The sequence below is a fragment of the Seriola dumerili genome, unplaced genomic scaffold (genome assembly GCF_002260705.1).
Source record: "Seriola dumerili isolate Sdu_G_001 unplaced genomic scaffold, Sdu_1.0 BDQW01000002.1, whole genome shotgun sequence".
NCBI lineage: Eukaryota > Metazoa > Chordata > Actinopteri > Carangiformes > Carangidae > Seriola > Seriola dumerili.
This window is the reverse complement of record NW_019174257.1, coordinates 4,135,944-4,159,873: the sequence shown is the minus strand read 5'-3', so window position 1 is coordinate 4,159,873 and position 23,930 is coordinate 4,135,944. Positions and strand designations below refer to the sequence as shown.

General features: G+C 39.2%; 2 protein-coding genes across 3 annotated transcripts; both read right to left on the bottom strand.

The window, feature by feature from the left end:
* Nucleotides 1-5,439: 5,439 nt before the first annotated feature.
* Nucleotides 5,440-11,706, bottom strand: LOC111221693 (hydroxylysine kinase-like). The gene is made up of 5 exons (XM_022745238.1): nt 11,631-11,706; nt 10,359-10,655; nt 8,271-8,413; nt 7,380-7,560; nt 5,440-6,554 (listed from the first exon to the last, which is right to left on the bottom strand). Exons 1-5 carry the CDS (start codon nt 11,632-11,634, stop codon nt 6,115-6,117), a joined length of 1,065 nt encoding a protein of 354 aa, XP_022600959.1. The 5' UTR covers nt 11,635-11,706; the 3' UTR covers nt 5,440-6,114.
* A 2,432-nt stretch (nt 11,707-14,138) lies between these two features.
* LOC111221554 (hydroxylysine kinase-like) lies at nt 14,139-20,546 on the bottom strand. Of its 2 annotated transcripts, none has more exons than XM_022745109.1 (5): nt 20,461-20,546; nt 19,693-20,001; nt 17,933-18,075; nt 16,170-16,350; nt 14,139-15,812 (listed from the first exon to the last, which is right to left on the bottom strand). In XM_022745109.1, the coding sequence occupies exons 2-5, from the start codon at nt 19,994-19,996 to the stop codon at nt 15,370-15,372; spliced, it is 1,071 nt and encodes a 356-aa protein (XP_022600830.1). In that variant the 5' UTR covers nt 19,997-20,001; nt 20,461-20,546; the 3' UTR covers nt 14,139-15,369. The 2 variants fall into 2 exon arrangements, with proteins under 2 accessions (XP_022600830.1, XP_022600758.1); XM_022745037.1 differs by having other exon boundaries at nt 19,693-19,996; nt 20,461-20,538.
* Between the last annotated feature and the right edge of the window lie 3,384 nt (nt 20,547-23,930).

Genomic DNA, 23,930 nt, shown 5'->3' with positions numbered 1-23,930 from the left:
CTGGAAGTTTTACAAACATGTTGAGTGCATTTCCTTCATTATATAAAAATCACACAGCGCATTTTTAAAAACATTTTCATTTGTGCATTGTCTGCATTGGTGTTTGCTAGCTTACAATCTTCTTCTTCGCTGCCTTTGTTGGGACATCGCTACGTTTCCTGGCACATCAGCACCACCACCTGTCAGTTAGCTGAATAGCAATAAAACAGGATGGGAGGGCAGGATGCATGCATGTGCGTGCGTCCTCAATACGGGGACCCCTGCACTCATAAAAACATTGCTCCAGTTGCATCTTTAAATCAAAGGGAAAAGTGAAAATAATCAAGTGCAACATAACCAGGAAATGTTGTAAACTAGTTCAAAAAGATTGCATTCAGACTTTTCCCCGTATAGTACAACTACAACAAACACTTCATCTTTCTTACTGTCCACAGCTTTGCTGCAAGCCTCAAAAACAAGAATCAGAAAGTGCAAAGTGTTTTTCTCTCTCTCTCTCTCTCTCTCTCTCTCTCTCTCTCTCTTTTGTCTTTTTAGTGCTTTTGTTATCGGATCAAGTTGATAGTATGATCAGAAATGTCTAAATGTTTGTATTACTGCAGCGTGTGTAACAGCTCCTGCAGCGCCGCAGGAAGAGCTGAATTTTTCGTGACATATGGAATTGACAAGAGTTATGGGTCCAGTGTATGGCTGTGAGGCATGTGGGGGCGTTTGAAACTATCTCTAAGAGTCAGACATAGTGTACATTTTTATATTCTGAGTTCAGCTATACATTTGCTGTGTGGGTGGATCAGGATCACAACAGAATCAAGTCAGACAGTGTCAAGAATGTGAATCACAAGACAGAAAAAGTTGAGGAAAGCGTGAAAAAAATATAAAATCACTTCTATGACTGGAAAGTATATGGTCTCTGGGTAAATATTTTACCTTTCTGTTGCTGGAAGGACTACAAGGAGTGCCTAAAATCATTTGTAAGTGCCACTGAAATAATGTTTCTCATCTTGCTTGCACAGAAATAACTGAGAAACACAGCTACTGTAAAGGTTAATGTGCGAATAAAAACTAACAAATCCAGCTGATATCGTTGAAAAATCTTCATTATTGGGCCTTGTGAGCCAACAGTGTGCTGATATTATGAGACAAGAGGTTCCACTCTATCATCCCCCTGCTGTGAGCTCAGTTCAAGAGTATTAAAAGCTTGTACTGTGTTTTGAGATCATTATCTCATGTGCGTGGAAACTGGCTGATAAAAACAGAAACTGCACTCTAGCAATTATGGGGCAATGAATATTAATAATGAGAGAGAGTTGCAATGACAATCAATCTCAGTATATTATTGGCTACTATTAGATCTTTACTTTTGTTTTTTAAACTATATCTTTTATTTTATAACATTTTATTGCATCGTCATATATACATACATTCTTGCAATAATTATATTGTGGCCATTTGTATTATGATAAACGGCATATTCACACCATTAACTGTATTAGTCTAATTCCACGGTTATAAACTATACTTCATAATTGTTCACAATTCAGTGAAGTGAATTAAACTAATTAATTTAATTAATTCAAAGGCAAGGATGGATGCTACATAAAATAGGGTTTTTGACAAAAACATGGATTGATTTTAAAGGCATGGTTCGGGTTATTTGAGGTGACATTTTCATTGCTTTATCTTGCTGCCAAACAGCCCTCTCCTTTGGAACTACATTTTCTCAACCGTTGAACTTACGTATTCCTACGCACTTACGCTTCGTTCTTTCTGACTCAAACAGCTTTGTGCACCCTAAGTGCGCTTTGTGCGTAAGAATACCTCAAAATAAATAACCTCTGATCAAATAACCTGAACTATCCGTTTGACCTGTGTAGCTGACGATAGCTTGCTTTCCAAGTAAGCTCCAGCAAACCTGTTCTCATTTTCCCGCCTGCTCCTCCCCACAACTTGTAGGTTAATGTAATTTCTGCTGTGATGGCATCAAGAGATATTTATCAGTTAATCATTACAACTCAAAACTCTGTACTTATTATTACTCACTCATGGTACTTCAAAATGACCCTGTTTTGATAATTCAGGTAGTCAATTTCTCAGTGGAATCAGACTCCTTCCTCCTCCTCCCACACACCCTCACACACACACAGATTTCCTCCACTGCCTGCACAGTCGCCCTGTGACTCAGTCAGCTCAGTAAATCCAGTCTGTCCAATCGATTAGCCACCCCTCTCCGTGCGCCTCCCTAATGTTGGAGCTCTGAGAGGCCGCTGCGCTTCCCACCTGTTCGCCGCAGATAGGCCACCATGACGCTTTGTTACGGCCAATGTAGAGACATCCACTGAAAAGCGACATGTGATAATGTGCGAAAGTTTTAATGAATTCATGCTGACGGCTTTCTCTCTCTCTCTCTCTCTCTCTCTCTCTCTCTCTCCCCCCCCCCCCCCCCCCCCCCCCCCCATTGGTGAGTTTTGTGGGTCTGATGGGGAACGGCTCGTGATAGAAGACTGAGCAGCCAGCATCCGTCTGCAAAGCTCAGACGCTCTGAAACAAACTGATAAGACTGAAGAAGCCACTGAGCTACCACAGCAGCTTACTAATTGAGGCCTCAGTCTCCTCTTTAGCTTTACTCCCAGCTGTGAGGAACATCCCTTTTGTTTTTGCATGATTTTGGTGGCTGGATGCTGTTGTGATGATGCCTCTGTTAGAAAGTTGTCACACTTTAGAGGTGACTTTATCCTTGCAGTAGGCTTTCTTTGGAATACAAATGATGCCACTAAATCAAAAGAATACAGAGGGTTTCTATACACTGAGCAGATAAAGAAAAGAATTTGTATAATCCAGTCTCACTTGTTTGTGATAATGGCGTCTAAGTAAGCAAAGCTATTCAATAAATGTTCGGAAACTCCATGCTCAAAGTGCTACATAATTAAGTAATGGACACACATTTTTTGTGTGTAAAACCTATTAAGGACCTTGCCAAACTGTCAACTAACAGAACAGATGAGAAACATCTTTGTTAACGTTGAGAGAGACCCATTAGCCTGGTATTAGGTCTGACATCTCGGCCACTGTAGATGGTCCGGACATAAAGCTAATATGCATTACACGACCGTCTGTCAGGGATCCACGAAGTGAATTAGTCCTAACAGGTCAGCTTGGCAGCAGTGAAGCCTTGGCAAGACGGCCAAGAGCTGTGCATCTGATAAATCCATATTAAAGACGGAGACTAACAGTTGCTTTCAATGAAATAAAGAGATGCAGCTGAAAACAAAGTGGGGGTGGGGGGTGGGGGGTGGTGGGACTTGTTTTTTTATTTTTCAATCTCAGCTGATGCAAAGAAGGACAATATGTCCCAGCTAAAAGTGGGTTATTATTGCATTTTCTTTGCTGTATTTGAGTTGGTAAGGATTATAATTATTATTGGCAATTGAGGTTATTTTATTTGTTATGAAATGTGCAGTTTACTATGCTGGAATAAATGACCTTTGTTTTACACATCAAATTTTACAGAGTCAGTATTTGTAGCCAAAGTCTAGACTGGCTCTCCATGAACCCAGTCAATGATTGATGAAGATGTTTTCACTACAGTAATGTTTGAAAAGTCCAAAATCATCTGACTAATGGCCTGAGGAGCTGAACTGCAGTCACAGAAACATACTTTAATGGAAATCAGCAACACTGAGCTCGTCGTTGGAGAAAATGATACAATGATCAGCATGTGGACAGACCAAACTCACAAAACTATTACAGAGAGGGAGGTAAAAAATAAAATAAAAAAAGCTCCCGCTAGCAGATTTTTCTCTGTTCTTTTATCTTGAACTTTTGTAAAACACAAAAAGGTTTTATTTTATACCGTAAAAATGTATGTGCAGATAACTGAATAAACAATGTATAATTTGTGATTCAAATTACTTTCACTATAATTTTTTGCACTGTACTGCATCTTGTTGCCTTTGTTTGAAAAGGGCTGTAGGAATATCTAAATGTACCATACGAAAAATATAAAGAAAAGTCATTCAAGAGGCTCAACAATGGGTGCAGCATATTTTTGAAACAGTAAATTCTGACTTTAAAAGCCTGCAGATTGGTGGTCTTTGGAGTGTAAATTAAATTTCTGTGCTGTATTTAAAAAAAAAAGAAAAAAAGGTGCAATGTAGGCCCAGTGCTCTGTTTTGAAATGCCAAGAGGATTAATGGCACTGATAAGTGGGGTTGCTGTATTAAGCTAAGTCCTTTGAGTGTTGCCATTTCTATTTCGTATTTTATAATTTCTGGAACATGGATTTAAAGTATTACAAAGACAAAAAGAGAAAAGGCAGAGAGAGAGAGAGAGAGAAAGAGGAGGGACCGTGGCTTATAAGGGAAAGGGTGCAAAGGTTCACATCTATGCCGCTTTGGGTTCGCTGTGCTCGAACTACAGTGAAACAGAAGGAGGACAAACATGAACACAGGCAGACACTCACAGACGCACACTGTGATTTTTTCTGCATGAGTGAACGTACATATCGCGAGCTGCAGCGGGGGCAGAGGGCAGATGGTGCCTTTGAGGTGGGAGGTTGAAATGTAGAAAGGTAGATGAGGTGTGTGTGTGAAGTGTGATGGTGTTGGGCGTGTTGACATAAGGCTCTGGCTGAGGTGTCTGGAGCACAGCAGCACGCTAAGGTGAGATACAGTGAAAGGAAAAAAAAAAATCCTGCGACTTTCATCTGTGCATGATGCGATAGTTATTGAACCGAGAGCCAGATCTTGTCCCTTGAATAAAGGTTTTTTTCATTTATTCTGTCTCAGTCATATAAAAGGTGCTCTTTATGCGACTTCCTGTTCACAAACCAAGGTAATCTTTCACTTAAAAGTCCTTTTTGTTTTGAAAAAATGGAAACACTGTCACACTTGAAGAGGTTAGTGGAAGCTCACAAGCTTCTCCGCAAACTACAAATTTCACACAGCATCATCACGAGATCGCCACTTCGCTGCCCTCAGCCTCTCAGGACAGTCAGAGAAAATGACTGAAGTCGTCTCAAACAGCTGAGGATTTACAGGTTTTTATGAAGGTGAGTCTGAAAGACTGATTCACAAAAAGGAGCCTTTTATGCAGAATGTGGGATAAATGGGTTGATGTCTCCATCTAGTGTTCAACTTTTTTTTTTTTTTTTTTAAATAAGCACTACAGTTTTGTCTGGGGAGAAGGTCAGTTTTTTCTTGTTATTCTGGGACCAATAAAATTACATTATAATTACAATAATGTGATTCATATCTACATACTCTTTTTTCAAAACAATAGGATCAACAGCCAAAATAATAAAACTAAGAAACAAACCGGCATTCACTCGTCTCTGTCTTGCAGATGTTGCAGAACAAAGTGCAATCTGGATTTTTACATTGATTCACTGAACACACAACTAACTGAAAACTGTAGGGTTGTATATTTAATTTCAACATGCGCTTCATGTAGTCTATATAATATTTATTCAGTTCATAAAACAATACATAATTGAAGTTTAGCTGGCTACATTTACATTATTGTTTGCATAAAGACTTTCTTGCATCAGTCTGACATGTTTTAATAAAATGTTTCATGTGTGTTTCGGTTTGAGGGAAATAAACATTGATAATAATTAATGAGTGTTCATGAGATGCTCACTTCTAATAAGCCAGTGAATGTCAAGTTATCTGTAATTATTAAAGTTAATAGGCCATCAAAAAAATAATAATAATTAACACCAAGTCTGCAGTGCTTTATGTTTTTATGTTGTTAATATGAAGAATTTTGGCCCAGACTTTCTGCTGCCATGTCCCAGAAGGTAAGTGGTCAAATTGTTGATGGGATCTTCCTGATGAACTAAATAGTTACAGTAGCTGAAAAGACAAATGAAGTGTCATGCTAGACATGGATGTAAACCAGCACTGATCTATAGAGTATTGAGTCAAATATGATGAAATTCCAGTTTAAATGAAAAGTAAGAATTGTTCAAACCTTGATCTGCCCAGGTTCAGAGACACAATCTAGATTACTGTTACACAGGGAACTGATTTAAAATATAAAAGATACTTAACAAATTGTCTTCCTCATCACCTACTGGTTAAAGATACAAATGCTCATCCAGTGAGAAACATTTATTCATTAACTGTCGGAGTATGTCCTTGAATCTATGAACCATTTCCTTTCTACTTCTTTCTTGCCCAGCTCCCAGAGCTTAGTAAGAAGACGAGTCCCGTTTATGGCTGTAGTCAGGAGATACTTCTTGTTATCTGGGTATTTTTTGACATTGTACCTCCCATAAACCAGAGACTGGCACAACCGAGAGAGCACCAGCAGGAAGAGGGAATCCCTTTCATCATCATTGAGCATCATAACGCTCTCCCAGCCCGCTAACACTGCTCCACCTACATCCAAAGGACTGGGGTTCTCCAGCATCAAGTACGCGATTAATATTGCCACTTCAAACACATAGCATCCATTTGTGAGCAGAGAAAAGTCCAAGATGCCTGACACCTCATGATGCCCGTTGGCGACAGGTGTGACAATGATGTTCTGGTCATTTAAGTCCCCATGTATTATTCCTGAGTAAGACAAGAGAACACTTTAAATGTACTGTAGGGGAAAACTGTACATCTATTTGAAGTAATTGTACCATTTTAGTAATTTAATGCAGGGAAGACAAAGTGTGGCCATTCGTTTCCAAAGATTGCTAGAAAGCTATTGGTAGCAGCCTCACACAAAGTGTCTGTCACTGTAGTAAGTGTAGATTTAACTCAATCCCATTTAAAAAAAAAAGTAATTTATGCACTTAATAGTATAACAGTAAAGGTAGACAAGCACGTTGATACTGGACACTGATTCTGCCAAACCCTGGATTATTTTCAGGGAATATTTTTAACGCTTTCAGATATTCTTTCTTTATATAATATCTGCACATTGCAGCTACTGTGTGGTTGATGTTAGGGATGTGGTTTTGGCAAATAGACTATGGTTAAGATTAGGCAACTGTAATGTTATTGCACGTTAAACCTGCAATAACATTTTTTTTTGTTTTGGCCACTTGGGAGCAGTAATGATATCATTTTAGGTTGATATGACATGTGATGAATTATTAATATGAAAATATTAATTAGCTAATTAGGTGCTCTTCTTATGGAAGGATTGTGGTTATTGAAATTAAGCAAACTACACTTGCAACACAACAACCACGGCCTTCGCACCTTTCCTAATGCTTCTGTCTCTCTATAAAAGCCACACCGCGTCCTGCATCGTCACCGAACATTAGCCATAAATCACAAGTTATGGAATCCTCCAATATAAACTAAAAAAAGCAGAATCATAAACATAGAGTTTCAAACTAAACCATACGCAGCACGTAACAAATGAAGGCTTATTATCTGCCTTACCTTTTTGGAAAGAGCTGATTTTGGGCTGCACATGTGATTTAAACTGTTCGATGACTGCTTGGATCACTTCCTGCAGGGGATCTCCATCCATCACTGATAGGTAGCCCTCCACAAGAGGAATGCAGGACAAACTCCAAAGTGAACTGTCTTTTTGTAAGACATCAAGGTTTGGGGATACCAGCTGAAAAAATGAAAAGCTTATTTTATTCTTTAAACTTTTTGACACCTTACTTCTTGGAAACTTGGTCGACAGACCTCAGCAACAAGTTGAAACTCTCCCGCACGTTTGACATATTGTGGGGTTAAAGCTGATGTGGCTACATGTTAGCAAGACGGTGCTTATTTACACATCCAGAAGACACACAAAAGTAGTTTCTGGACACGTGGCAAAGATCTAGTCTCTCTTTAGTTCTTTTTTGTTCTTCATCAGCTCCATTTAAGCAACCAATAGTATAGTGGATATTTAGTACATGAATACTCAACTGTATTCAGACTTTGACTGTCTGCAGTTTGGTGCTGGGCAGGTGGTGCACAGCGGGGTTTCTAGAGCTTTTTTAGCTGCAGACAGGGTTGAAGAGAGCCAAAACAGTAAAATTGTGGGCTGTAAAACCCAAACAGGTATGGGTACAGGTATGTAGAGAATTATCCCCCGACTGAAGTTCCCCTCAGCTCTCTGGAGCTTTTCTTCTAGCTCATCATTTTGGATTTATAGTCCTCAACTGTACTGTTTCAATCTCACACTCTGATAGCATTGATTTTGGTGAAAATGCTCATAAAACCCCACTGTTAAACAACAACGGTGAACGGCAACGGTTTGTGGAGAAGAAAGTCATCCCGCATCACCTGTCTGTTCCAAAACTCCTGTTGATAGAATTAGACCTTTAAACGTACCTGTTGCAGTGTCTTATCCATGGATGCAGCCAACTTGCCCAAATTATGGAGATCCCACATTGTCACTGGCGACTCTGCAATGGTTTTTCCAGGCAGATAGGACAGCAACCTCACACAGTAGGTTTGAGCACCATGTCCACAGTCTAAGAAGAATACAAAAACAGCCATATGTTCAGTTCAGTAAAGTGTCGTAACTGTATAGTCTGGTTAAGATCTTGAAATTATCAAAGGTGAGGGATTTAATACTGTTTGATCACAGAAAAAAAAGTATGGCCTGTGTTTTCTCTTGGATCATTCACCCTGGGCAAAGCGGGTGGTGCATATTGTTCTAGTTTTCATCAGCATCAAAATGCAATGTTCTTTTTTTCCCCAGAGAAGTGTTAAACATTACAAAGTGCAAATACTCATATATGACTCAACACAGTATAGTTAGTCATATAAGTTAGTCATATAAGGTCACTTGGTTTGTATGTTTGCATATTATTTGCCTCCTCCTCCTGCATTTCTATACATTTCTGGTCAAACTGGATTGCTCTATGACAACACCCACACATCAGTATCTCACACATCCTCAAACAAAAGTATAGCTGTGAATGAATTTTTCTTTTAGACCTTAGAAGTCTTTTAGACCGGTTTCATGTCTATAAGGTTTAAATTTGGAATCGCATTTAAATCCTGACAAAATGTAAATGTGCCATCAGGGACATGAGAATGCATGTTGTGAAATATCATGGCATGGAAGGAGACAGCTGTGATGGCTTTCTAATTTCTCAACCCTCCCTCAAGCACTTTCAAACATCAGGTCTGGCAGGTAATGTTACACCCTTAATGTAACACCCTTTAAGATCATGACCCAAACTGAAATAGAACAATAAACTCAAACATCTGTATATTATTTCAAAATTAATCACATTTAACCTAATAATCTGAACTTCACCATTGTGTCTCTGTATTAAAAACAGTCCCCTGATACTAAAGGAATCTAGGATCAGTGGCAGTCCTGATTTCATCATTTGTGACCTTACTTGTGAGGAACCTTGAAAGTCTGCATATCTCCTGTATCTCCTTTTTCCCAGGAACCCCCGAAGGTTGAATTCCATATCTTAAATTCTCCTATGACCTCCCTTTCCTCAAATACCCTTAAGCCTCCAACAGAGCCTCAGTGCGCTTCCTGTACTATGAAATGCAGCAGCAATCCACATAACTTGTACAGTATGAAGTAGCGCCACAAACATTCTCTAAGTTCAATCTTGGTGAAGACAAAAGTCTGACTTTTGCCCTTCCACTTAGAAAAGAAACAAAACAAAAGGAAATAATACTTGGAATGAACAGAGGGTAATTATGACGGTAGTCTGTTGAAATTATGAACTTGGTTAAATTCAATACAACTTTATTAAGTTGTGGGCTCTGTTTTAGCTTTCTGTGTCTAGAAAACTGATGAAAGGAATAGTTTGACATTTTGAGAAATATACTCATTTCGCTCTTGGAAAATCAATACCAGTCTCATCTCTGTCTGCCAAATATAAGGCTACAGCCAGTTAGCCTAGCTTAGCACAAGGGCTGGAAACCGGGGGTGGGAAACAGCTTTCCTGGCTAAGTCAAAAGATGACAAAATCCACCTTGCTGTATCTTGGCTCCTTAGTCTATACAAAAACCTACCTGTAAAAACAACAGTTCAGTTATCTTCAGACAGAGGGAACCTAACTGTTCCCCAGCTTTTATCGTTTATGCTAAGCTAAGCTAACAGACAGCTGGATGTAGCTTCATATTTAACAGGCAGATATAAAAGTGGCATTGTCTTTTCATCTAATGCTCCGTTCTTTCAGACCATCTGACGGTAATGTATCAATTCCTGACTTCTATATGTACAGTACATGACAGAAAAGGCTGCATGTGTTTGTTTTGTTGCTTTAATTCAAATGTGTATGCTACAAGCTGTAATTGCACATGGTGACAAGTTTGTTGGTACCGAGACATTTAACTTGTTTTGGGACTGGACTCCGTCTTCTTTGTTCACATTATGACTGAAATGATGTTGCTGTTGAAAGTATGTTATGAAGCTGGACTGCAGAGACATTTTGCTGTTACCTATTTCCTCCATACTCATTAGCTGCCCTGTGGTGGTGTACACGGCGGTCTGAGCTGGAACTCCATGCTGGCATAGAAAGGACATGGTGAGAGTCTGCACCTCCATCAGGGTGGTGTTCTTACTCTCCACTGAGTTCAGGATCTTCAGGACGTACTTGGTACCTTCCTTGTCCGCCACAAGGAAGTTCTGGTCGATATAACTTGGCAGGGTGGTGATCTCAGTTACCGTCACTCTATACAGTTGCTGTGTCAGTTCGGTTGCCTGCTGCAGGGTGAGCGTTGGCCTTGGATTGACAGCTGTGGCAACAGTACAATCACAACACAGTTTTGCACAAATAAGTATACTTTCAGAGTGAGACAGTATTTGGATAGTTTCGCCAACTGTGACTTGTGAATCTGCTAAAGTTCACAGCAAAACCAGAAAGGCATTTTTAAGTTTGTCAGTCACAACGGATTCATGAAAAATGTATAAGGGGTAGAATGAAACCTTGTAGAGGCACATGCAAGTCTGACAGGACCCTTGGTATGTTGTGTAACAAACTCTCTACATTCTCAGAACGGCTCCACCTGACATCTAACTAAGCATAAACCAGAATAATTGAGACTTGCGTGGGTGTTGAGGACCTTTGTTTATTATTCCCTTTCCCAGTCAACAAAATGCAAATGGGACTTTGGATGCTGGTGTAACAGTCGTGCACTTCAGAGACACTGCTGCTATTAATAATAATAATAATAATAATGTAGTGCTTCATTCATTCAGAAAATGTTACCTATGAATATAATCCATCCAGCAATTACATCCAGCAATTACTAAAGACATCTAATATCTAATCTTGACTTTTGATATTATTGATACTAAAATGACTTAAATATGTGTTTACATGAATGGGGAATAGAAAGTTCCTTCAAATATGTAATTTCTCAGCCTTTGACAACATCTCACTGGACATTAATATTCTCAGCAAGACTCAGACCGCTGATTAGTAACTGTTTAATGTCGACTTCACACAAACACTGATTGCGAAACAGGGTGCCTCTGTTGAAAATAAATGCGCTGCAGCAGAATGCCCGTCAACAATAAAAAGAAATTCTCCTTATGCAGTACTCCAAAGATCAGGTTATAATAGGATAGAACAGTAGCCAGAAGCTCAACGTTAAGTATTACTGATACATAGATACACACACATATATATATATATATATATATATAAATATATAAATATGTATGTATATAAATTTTCCATTGATTTCACAGAAAACAAGGGCACTTACCCATTATCAGAAAATGAGAAGTAGAGGCTTGAAAAATACAGAGTGTGAAAGCAACAAGCTTTTGGACAGATTTACATCTGTGTGTTTGTGGAGAGGCCAGTAAAAACCAGATCTGCAGCCAAGATCCCCACCAGTCTTTTGAACAAACTTTATTGACCCGACCTGAAGAACACTAAAAACATATCATTTGCTTTCGGGTCTATTTTAAATTGGCTAGGTTTCATGTTTTCATTCTTACTGCCGCAATGCCCCAACACAATGTGGTTCCTTATCATTAACAGAGACCATTGCTATGATTGCAGTGAAGTGGTAAATGCACTGTAACACAGACATTACAAACATTACACATTGTGCTATCATGTCATGTAAACAACTGTTACAGTATGTGTGTTGAATGTCGAATGTAGCCAGATTTAGCAGTGATTTTGGATGTATTATTCTTACTTTGTAAAACACGACACGCACACTGCACAGTATTTACTGAATATGAGGCTGTTAAGGGACTATGCTACTGAGAGCCATGTTTTCTGCTATTTGGCAGTTGCACAGACTTCATATTTTTTTCCACTGTTACAATTCAATTCAAAGTTTTTGAAACTTTTTGGCAAACAGCCTGAAGTCAGTTTATTCAAAGACTTCCACAGAGTGGAACAAGTGTAAGTTTGATATTAGCCTGAGGCAACATATCAGGCTTCCTGTCTTCATATCATACATGTGCTGATTACAGGTCCTCAATCCAATAAAAGGTACATAACCTTTTAATTACTATTAGGAACGCTACCATACTCAGTATTAATACACATTTTAATGAAAATTGTACCACATCTGCCTTTGGCCAGAAAGTCCGATACCACAATCATATCCCTGAAAACACTTGATGAACATAATTGGTCCATTTTTAAATGTTGCAATACTCCCACTGGAAGTAGAACCATTAAGGACCACCAGAGGGCAGTATAACACCAGAACTGTACCCAGAACTGTAAAGACAGCAGGGTATATTGTACAGTACACATATACTTTACCTAACACTCTACCACATTTCTAAACAAAATAATGCAAGCGTAAATAGCAGATTAAATTCTCTAAAATGTAAAGCTCAGTGATCTTAAAAATCAGTGATTTATATCAAATGTCAAGAAAATTCATTTATAATATTCATATAAAAAAAGATGTGTGTGTACCTAATCTAATCTGTAATCTATTGTAACATAGTGTGTGAGCACGCATAATAGTGTAGGAGTTAGAAGTGAAATGTTGTAGGGATTTAATGTGATGAACCTCTCGGCTGTAAGACTCCAGCAAACAAGGAAATGACACAGATTCTTTGTTTTATGCTTTCCAAAAATGTGTTGGCTTCTGAAGCTTGAAGAGATTTCTGTATTTGTTTAGAGTTTTGCAGGATTGCTGAAATCATGGGAGATGGCGAAGTGTGTTGTTTCCTTTGGATAACACTGGATTAGAGCAATTTGTGCAACCATAGAGAAAAAGCTTTGTTATGTGAATCTGTTGGGACATACGTGCCAATGAGAATTAAACAATTTTCACAACTTAAAAGCACAACCCATGATCCAAATGTAATCAGTAGCGTAAAGTTATACTGCAATAACACTCCATGATAGTTACTAAATTGCCAAATATTACTGACTTAACTTCAGATGCAGCAATTATCAACATCATTTTATAATGGCCAATCTAAATCTCACATATATCCCTACAGTGGCTTTGCTTCTTGCTTTTGTCACAGAAATAACAGATGTCAAAATGACACCTAGGAGCTGGTGAGGAAATCACTCTGTTTTTCTGTTGTAGTTTTTTTTCAGTCTGGTTCAGTGGCCTTTCAGCTCAACTGAACTTCAAAGATGGTTTTACCAAGTAGGTCAAAGATTGTACAAATTAATCATTTACTAAATAACAGATAAAGATAAAAATGTGTGAGTAAGAACACACCTCAGCGCAGGGGTTGAGTTATTTATGAACGAAACTGTTGTAGAGCGGTAAATTTAGAACTGGTCACATGCCAGTGATATACAGCAGTTATACAATATGTTACTGACATAAAGAGGCACAACATGGTCTCACATGTTGTTCTTATGAATATTTAACTGACTGATTCATGACTGTGCATGCTAGCATGGTGACACAGACCTCACATAACACTGCTTGTTAAATGTAAGTTTTTCACCTACAATATACACCAATCAGCTGCAATATTAAAACATATAGATAGATATATATACACACACGAGATAGTTGCAGTTGTCCTTTTCAATTGTTTGACAGTCTATCACATGCATATTTCTAGTGCGTAATGTTGCTCTACTTCTACTTCTAAGCCTTTTTCAGTTCACAAGAAATGGACTAAGGTCAAAAGCTAATAAGGTAATTGCCATAACTGTTTGTCACCCCCAACACACACATACCTGGTTTAAGTCAACATATTGAAAAAAAACTTTAACAGACTCTTAAAGAAATGGTTCTTTCGTTTATTGAGATAAATGGAACGGAATAAAAGTATTACCATTAACATTTGGACTGAGTTAAAGCATCAAACACACATTTTAAAAAGTTCAGGTACACTAAATTTCCTACTAAAAAAGGATTTGACAACAATCCATATTGTAGGACTGCTAATCTGAACCTATGACTTATTGCACTTTATTGAGATGTAACCTGAGTGTTAAATTTATCCTCTTGTTTGGCAAACCAGATGAAACTTAGTTGTCAAGGCGCAAGATCTGTTGTCTGTCCTATGACATTGTATCTCAGCTCTCCTTGTCATTCATGCTTCATTACCATTACAAACTTACAGTAAAAAGGGAAGTACTTACAGTCAGGATGCACCATGAACTGATGGATTTTAGTGGCACACAAATAGTGTCAACTATAGGGACCTATAGATACATGGTGTGCATACATCCCATGAGGATTTCACTTAAGGCACAAGATGTGATGTGAACCTTCCCCTCCACAAACACACATCAGATTGTGTTACTTCATCCAGCTACAGGGAATCAACCCCAGTTTCTTTGTCCTTGTGGACAGCACCTTTAACCACTGCATCATCTGTACACCCCATTATAAAAAGGACACACTGATAAACCTGTCAAACCTGTCACAGCTATGCAGTATTTATTTAAAAACCCCTCCCTTGTTCACTGATTTACTCCCTATATAATAGACAATAGCTTAATCTATAGTGTTTTTCACTTATTAATCACTGTCATTTTGCTTCATCGCTGGCAGCTGTAGTGTCATTCAACTGTTAATTTTTGTATCTGTAAAATGCCAAGCAAAAATGACAGACAGTAAAAATACTGCCCTCTACAGTAGACGAGGAGTGACTCAGGACACAGACATTGCTTGCACCGTTTAGGTTGATGTCCATCCCACTGGTTTGTTACCATAGAGTAGCACCTTGGTACACAAGCCCAGTGAAGTGTAAAACCCTAACGACTTTAGGCACTTATTAAACATGATTCAGTTACTTAAATGTACTGACTGGTCAATTATCATTGCCAGAAATAATGACCCTTCCTGATGAGTTATTAGGTAATTGTAGAGATGTTTTTTCTTGTATATCTAATCCAGACACATTGCAGCATTATCATTTTCACTGGAAACATCATCTATTGTCTATTTTCAACCGGTGATCCTAAAAATTGTTATTCATCTGGGCAAAAACCACAGTGCAATATTCCTATTGTGTGGCTTGTGAATGGCTTCCCTCACATATTCCTCACTTTCTGTCACTGAACTGAGCAGCACTCTGAAACCACACCTTCTCCACCTGCTCCCTTCCGAGCTCAAAGAGTTGATGGAAGATGGAGATTCCCCTCTTTGATGAAATCATCAGATACTCTGCATTTTCCGGATGCAAGGTCACAGAGTAACGAGCTAACACCAAAGACTGGCAGAAGCGGGACAGCACCAGCACATAGAGACATTCTTTCTCCGCCTCTTTGAGAGGAAGTATGCTCTCCCAGCCCGCGAGGACCGGTCCACCCACCTCAATGGGGTTAGGATGCTCCGTCATCATGTACATGATATTGATGGCTAGCTCATGGATGTAGTAGCCACTGTTCATGTCCCCAAAGTCAAGGATGCCGGAAATCCTGTAGCCGTCACTCTCATCAGGCTGCACAAGCACATTGAGGTCATTGAAGTCGCCATGGTTAATGCCTGGGAAAAGAAATAAATAAAATGATGTTGATGGGAACTGAAATACATTATCACTCGCGTATTCAACAACATATCTGGTCTCTGATGACCGCACACAAGCCGCCAATGAGAACCATTTGAACAAAGCTGTGTCAAGGGAGGTGCATAGAGCAGAATGAAGGAGTATTTGTACGACCAGCTCCCTGGTGCACTGGTTTTAAATATATATGAATGTGATGAATAGAGGTGTCAAAAAAGTGCACTCATGCTCACCCTAAACAATTTCACTTTGACAGTGTAATAGTAATAAAAGATCATCTTTCACGGGAAAGCCAAAAGTATTTAGGAGAGAATCTAATGAGTGGATATCAAACTCACACTTGCGGAAATCGGGGCGTTTCGGGACCACAGAGGTCTTGTACTGATGAATGACGGACTTCACAATCTCCTGAAGAGGATCTCCATCTAATACATAGATGTATGCTTCCAGGAGGGTGAGATTTGACAGACTCCATATGAACTTCTCCCTCTGCAGCAAATTGAGATGAGGGTGTTCCATCTGGAAAGAAAAAAAAGAAAAGAAAAAAACAGTACAAGACATAAGTCAATTGTCAGTTGTGAACTGAAACCAAAACATATGTCCATAAATTAAGTTATGTGTAATAAAGTGGAATGATACAGGGAATAAATATTGAACACGCTTACTGAAATTTATTCATAACTTAGTAGAAAAGCCTTTGTTGGTAATGACAGCTTCAAGACGCCTCCTGTATGGAGAAACTAGTCACATGCATTGCTCAGGTGTGATTTTGGCCCATTCTTCCACACAAACTGTCTTCAAATCTTGAAAGTTCTGGGGGCGTCTTCTATGAACTCTGATCTTCAGTTCTTTCCATAGATTTTCAATTGGCTTCAAGTCGAGTGATTGACTGGGCCATTCTAGCAGCTTTATTTTCTTTCTCTGAAACCAATTGAGAGTTTCCTTGGTTGTGTGTTTGGGATCATTGTCTTGCTGAAATGTCCACCCTCGTTTAATCTTCAGCATCCTGGTAGATGGCAGCAGATTCTTATCAAGAATGTCTCGGTACATTTCTCCATTCATCCTTCCTTCAATTTTGTGAAGTCCTCCAGTACCATATGCTGAAAAACAGCCCCACAACATGATGTTCCCACCTCCACTTCACTGTTGGTATTGTATTTTTGGGGTGATGTATAGTGCCATTTCTCCTCCAAACATGGTGTGTGCTATGACATCCAAAGAGTTCAATTTTGGTCTCATCTGACCAGACTTTATTCTCCCAGTATTTCATAGTCTTATCCAAATGTTGTGCAGCAAACTTTCAACAAGCTTCAACATGCTTTTTCTTCAACAATGGAGTCTTGCACGGTGAGCGTGCATAGAGGCCATGGCGCATGGTGCATTACTTATTGTTTTCATTGAAACAACTGTACCTGCTAATTCCAGGTTTTTCTGAAGCTCTCTGCGAGTGGTCCTTGGCTCTTGGACAACCCTTCTGATTATTCTTTTGACTCCTCTGTCAGAAATCTTGCGAGGAGCACCTGGTCGCGGCCGGTTTATGGTGAAATGATGTTCTTTCCACTTCCGGATAATGGCCCCAACGGTGCTTACTGGAACATTCAGAAGTATAGAAATACGTCTGTAACCAATGCCATCAGTATGTTTTGCAACAATAAGGTTGCGAGGGTCTTGGGAGAGCTCTTTGCTTTTACCCATTATGAGATGCCCATTGTGTGAAACCTTGTTAATGAGAAACCTTTTTATAGGCCATCAACTAGGACTAAACCAGCTGATATTAATTTGCACTGATAGGGGGCATTTCACTTTATTACACCTAACTTAATTTATGGACATATATGTTTAGATTTCTTTGTATGTGTGGATTACATGGGTTGTTACCGACATCTGGTGACAATTTCATCTCAATAGCCCCATCAGAAATGTATTTACTGAGAAAAATTTGTTCAATACTTACTTTCCCTGCTGTATCTTACCTTATCTGAATTAGATACTGAAATAATGAACATATGGGTGAAACTTTAGTGGCTAAATGAACTGATTTAGTATTAATACATAGCAAAGTAAATGATCTCACAGTTTTGGAGTGGTGTCATGTTTATACCTCTTGCAGGATTTTGTCCATTCTGGCTGCTGTCTTCCCAGTTTCATACAGTAACTGTGGTGTTAAAGGAACCTTGGAAATAGTAGTTCCAGGCAAATAAGTCAACAGCCGCACCAGGTACTTCTGACAGCCATAGCCACAATCTGCCAAAGGCAAATTCATGGATTAGTATTACAGCAATTTCCCTCACCCCTCATAAAGTATGACCTGTATGTTGTGGCCTTGCTAACAGGAACACTCGTCATCACTTGGGTGTGTGTGAGTGAGTATTAATATTAAAGTGAAATATTTTCTTGGCTTGAGGCAGGATGTGTTAGTGTACCTCCTCCAAAAGTTAAGTAGCTCACCACTTATCTTTATGAGCTCTCTGAAACAGCATCTACACCGGGGGCCAATTCTAACTACTCAGCATGTTCACAATGCTCACAAACATAAGGATGTTGGACAATGTACAATATCCTATAGATATGTTTCTATCAAATGTCAAACAAGCTACATGTTGTAAATTGAAGATGCCGTTTACATTTACAACGTACATGAATAAATGCTCGTGCGGCAGGTGGTACAAGAACAGGTAAAAATACTAATTTTCCTCTCAGTGATCAATAAATATCATCACAGTATCGTATGGGAGTGTGGAAATAATACATTAAATAAAAAGCAAACAGCAGTACTTTAATTTCCAAATATTATGAACCCTTTACTTATAACACAGTGCATAATACAAAATAATTGGAATGGTAAATGGACTGCACTCTTTTCTAGTCTCGTCATCCACTCAAAGTGCTTTACACTATAAGCCACATTCACCCATTCACTCACACAGCACTTTTTCTATACATTCAGCGTTTTTTTTATCACACATACAAGACATCAGGGGCAATTCGGTGTTCAGTATCTTGCCCAAGGACAGACACTTCAACCAGCGGACTGATTGGGGGAGCTGGGGATCGAATCACTGACCTTCTGATGAGTGGACGACCCGATCTACCGCCTGAGCCACAGCTGCAACAACAATGCACCAACTCCCTAACAGTAACCCTAACCCTGCCATAAATTAATATGATTATGTAATGACGGTAATGTTGTACAGTTAAGCAGTAAAAAAAAACATTTATAGCCCATGGTATAACTAACTCTGGAGTTTTATGCGGCACACAAAAGATCATTCTGCCTATTTCTTTATTGACATCTAGACGACAGTTTACAATTTAATCAATTAAATTGTATGTCATTAAATTTCATCTTCATACATTTCCACAGGAGAGCAATAGCTTTGCAATTAATTGATATGATTGTATAAACAATAATGGCCACAGTCAAAATAATCTGGATGTAAGAGAGACGTCTGAATATTTAGCTGCAAAGCTCATGTGTATTTCATAAAGTCCTCCACTCAAAACCTCCAGCTGTTTCAGCTGAGAAGTGTTTTCATGCATGGATTGTTCTTATTTCTGGGGTAACTCCCATACATTTAAAAGGTTTCTTGCAATGCAAACTGCATGTTATTTTATGGGGGATTCATAAGTTAATGCTGACCGAGAAACTGCTATGAATAGTTTTGAAATCAATCAAAACAGAATGAATTGAATGTACACCTGGCTGACAAATACTGACTGTGAGGCTGCTGTGGAGGATGCTCTAACTACCTATGTGAATGCAATTTTAAGAAATAGCATATGACGTCTTCTATGAGGACATTTATCTTTGTGTTTGATGACATTATTTTTCAAGTCTGGATGGTGTGACTTGTCCCGTACCTATTTCTTCCAGACTCATGAGCTGTCCTGAGGCGGTGGGCAGGGCTGTCTGTGCAGGAAGACCGTTCTGGTGCAGGAAAGACATGGCATACGTCTGCACCTCAACCAGGTTAGGGTTCTTACTGTCTTCTGAGTTCATGATCTTCAGGACGTACTCGCCACCCTCCACAGGCGCCATGTAGAAGTTCTGGTCATCGTAGCTGGGTAAAGAGCGAATTTCTGATGGCGTCAGCTTGAACAGCCTCTTCACCATCTCAGACACTTGAGATTGACTGAAGTTGGGCTTGGCATGCTTCGCTGCCATCTGTGCTAGATAAAAAGATGTTAAAAAAGGAAAGAAAAAAGGTTTTTTAATACATAAATAGCACACATTCGTTAAGTCTAGCTTCTCCATTGTGAGAATTTGCAGCTTTTCTGTCTCTTATCATTAAAAACTAAATCCCTTTTGTTTTGCTTGCTCGTTTGTTTAGCTGTTTTTTTCTTCTTCTCTTAAATAAATACATCTTGAACTATGGGAACTTGTGATGGGAATCACAGAATCTGCACAGACATACCCACTACACACAAACGCACAGTGACAGTGTTATGGTTAAATATATCAATGGAGACACTCTGAGGCTAAATAAATAGCAAGTTTTCCTGATGTATGCGCTGCTCCGCGTCAGTAACAGCTAGGGAAGTGCCGTCAGCACTTATTTAATTGTAGCATCAAACAGCAGCTACGTGAGAAAATATTCATCATTAATGGGCACATCTTTGTGGACCTACCTCAGGCTCAGGCTTTGAGAAAGCACCAGGGGAATGATAAGAAGGTAACACGCTACGCTGCGTGTCCACCGGAGACACTAGTAGAGGACGTTCTTCTTCTTCTTCTGATGAATTGGGGGCAGGCGTTAGGCTGCACTGAAAGGCGTAATGCTGCCCTCCACTGGCAACAATTCACTTATCCTGTATTTTTGAATGGAGAAATTTTAAGACTGCTCTACCAATAAAATGGGGATTCTTTTCAAATGAAAAAAAACGATTTGAAAGACAAAAATTTAAGACCCAGATGTGACAACTCCCTGAAACTGTTGCCTTTCACATATGTGTATGTTACATGAGAATACAACATGCTGGGCTGATTCCAAATTTCCATACTGACCTAGACCGCCTGGATGTTTGCCTACGACTTTCAAATAGCTGGCTACAGACCACAATGAAGAATGTCCCAGTCTCAGCCTAGTTAGAACACCATCCCTCCCTCCAGAGTTTATCTTGAGCCTCTTTCTTTAACAAATGGCTGCAGAGAGAAATAAAGCTGACCCCTCTGCTCTTCTTTCCACTCTCTTTTCCAAGCTCTTATTGGTCTTTGCAAATGCAAATTTTCACAACAGAACCGTCAGATCAACAGTTTCGCTTAACAGAGATTTTTTAGCCAATTTGTCAAAAACTTATCCATAAAAAGCCAAAGTTACATGACAATCATGATCCTCAACAAGCGGCGCAAAATCTCATGGAATAGGTCTGGGCAGGCCCCCGGGATGTCCCATCTCTCAAAACCAACAAGGCAGCCACAGAATCCAAACAGATGATACTTTTAAGGAGGTTTGACCAGCTCTTGACCAGCCACCATATGGCCCATAAACTTGCCAGTATAGCTCAGCAAAAAAAAAACAAACAAAAAAAAAAAAACAGGCAAATTGATGTGTGATGAAGATATACAGATGCTCTGCTGGATCTGCAGATTAATCACATCCCTAGCACCTAGCACAGTCTTCCCAGAGGCCGAGTCCTTTGATCCATTGGTAAAAAATCTATATATGCTCCCTCTGAAATTAATTTACATATTTATAAACATGACAACATGGAAGCTTTCTATTACACACCTGAACAAGCAAAGCTAAATGTAGAGGTTCAGGGAGAAACCAGAAAGGAAGAGGGGACCAGGCAGACCCAATCACATTATCTTGTTCAAGGCCAGTGTTTATATTTTTTATGAGGTGAAAGAAATTCGACTTTCTCTCATTACCTATAAATTCCCAGTGATCCTCCAGAAGACATTTTCTGCATAGCTGCATTAAGGCTACTTAACTTAAACCAGTGGTGGAGCTCCAGTTTGTTTCTCCTGATTCTCAAAGCTTATTCCCCCATTTCCACAAGTAAGACTTGTATAGGCCTCATTCTAAAAGCTCCACATCAAATTCTTAGGACCTTTGTCTGGACCTGATCCAGTTTACTAAGAATAGATGTAGCAGCTGACCCAAACACAACACACACATAGTCGAAACTAGATCTGATCATGGCTCGATAAATCATGAGCAAAGTGTCTCTCTCAGCCCCCCTGACAACTTCCACTTCCAGCTAAACTGTAAAGAATATTATTTACTCTCTCACACTCACGCACATATGAGTTTTTCATTTTAGCTTTTCATTCATCCACACACACAGAAATTTAATGACCTCCACTCTATCTAAGTGACACTCAGTGACACATGGAAAGATTTGAAGCAGGCATTTTCTTCTTGAGGCCAAAGATCATAGGTTTACTTACAGAAGTGGAAATCCTAAATCCCCACTGATCAGCCCACTGAACAACCTGCTCGAAGGCCTTTTGAGTTTGAGAGAACAAATGACCAACATTTTTCCTTACGGTGCTATCATCTGCAAAGTAAGACCTGCCAACCTTGGTGAACTTTTTGAAAGATGCCATTTATCTTTTTTGAAAGATGCCCAAATTCTAGCCTGAATAGATCTATGATTCATCCAATAAAAATTCTGCCATTTACACCTGCATTATGGAGTTTAATAACAGCACCCCCTCTCCATATGGACTCATACGCTTTTTCAATATCCAAGAATACCCCAGATACAGTTTTGTAGTTGCTTTCTTAATATCCAGGTCTAAAATTGCAATAGAATATTTAATACATTTTATAAGATATGGATGTTAAAAAAAACAAGAGGGATGTAGGGGAAACTAACATTTGGTTGTTTTAAATGCACAAAGAGAAGCAAAAATCAATAAAGTGTCTGGAGGTTTTGTTCATTCTTTTTTTCAAAAATAATTTGCTCATCATTTTAGTGAGAACGGTAATTGATGACAGAAATCCCCCATTTTAAGACAGAATACAGATATTTGCATCTCATGCTGGCCTGTTAAGGCAGATCTTTTTTTCATCTAAGAAGCAAATTAACTAGACATGAGTAACTACAACATTTGGCTCCAATCACCTGAGTTTGCGCAGGCAGACGAGCTGAACTTACATTTCCACTTATAAAGCCTCTATATTTCCTCCAGCAGTGTCTGGAGATGAGTTGTGTCCTTGAGTTGCAGATCTCAGGTTGAATTGACTATTCTGGCATTTGCTCACGATCCTGTTCTCAACCACTTGTGAATTTCATTTGGCAGAAAATACAGGCCTCAGTGTTTTCCCTGCAGGTCAGACAGACTTCTTTGTGGATTTGCTCACATTACACTCATTTCACTGCTAAAATAAAAGTATTGCTTTGTGGAGCTTTAATTATCGACTAAGTACTTTGTTAAGGTTAGGGAACGATTTTTATGGTTAAAAGAAAACCCACTCGACTTTTTTGCTTCGGCACTGAATGCTGACATACTGTAGTACTGTAGCTCATTTTAACAGTCTCATAAGAGGTCAGTTCAATAGACAGATGGCCACTGAAAGCTTAACACCCACTTAGCACGTTCATGTAAACATGTTCACATATGGTCAGCAGCAAATAACACTATGGATATATACATTTATATCATGATATGGACAATACATATATTGTTTGTGTGTTTGTCTGTGTGTGGGAGTGTGCATGTTGTTGAGCTGAATGGGGATGTTTTTCAACATGGGCAGATGTGTGCATCTGTCTGGGAGCGTGTGTGTGCATTAATGCTGAGCAACATTTCAGCAATCTACATTTTCTTATCACAGCTCCCACACTGTGCCGACTGCCTGTGCAGCTGGATCCTGGGGTTCAGTGGCCACAAAGGCGTCTGCAGTCATCCTGTACCACCTGTCACAAAGCGTTTCCCCCAACACCAACAGCTGGTCACCCAGTACTGAAGCTGCTTTTGTCACTGTGTGAGCCAGCCTTCCTATCATAGCTATAATATCTTCAGTTTATCCTTCTTCATTCCTCTTTACCCAACTGAGCGCGTCTGTAATCTCTGTGCACTACATTGACATTTATATTCCCTTTTTAAAGATTTCATGGATTACAGCCTCAACAGAGCTTTTTCTGGC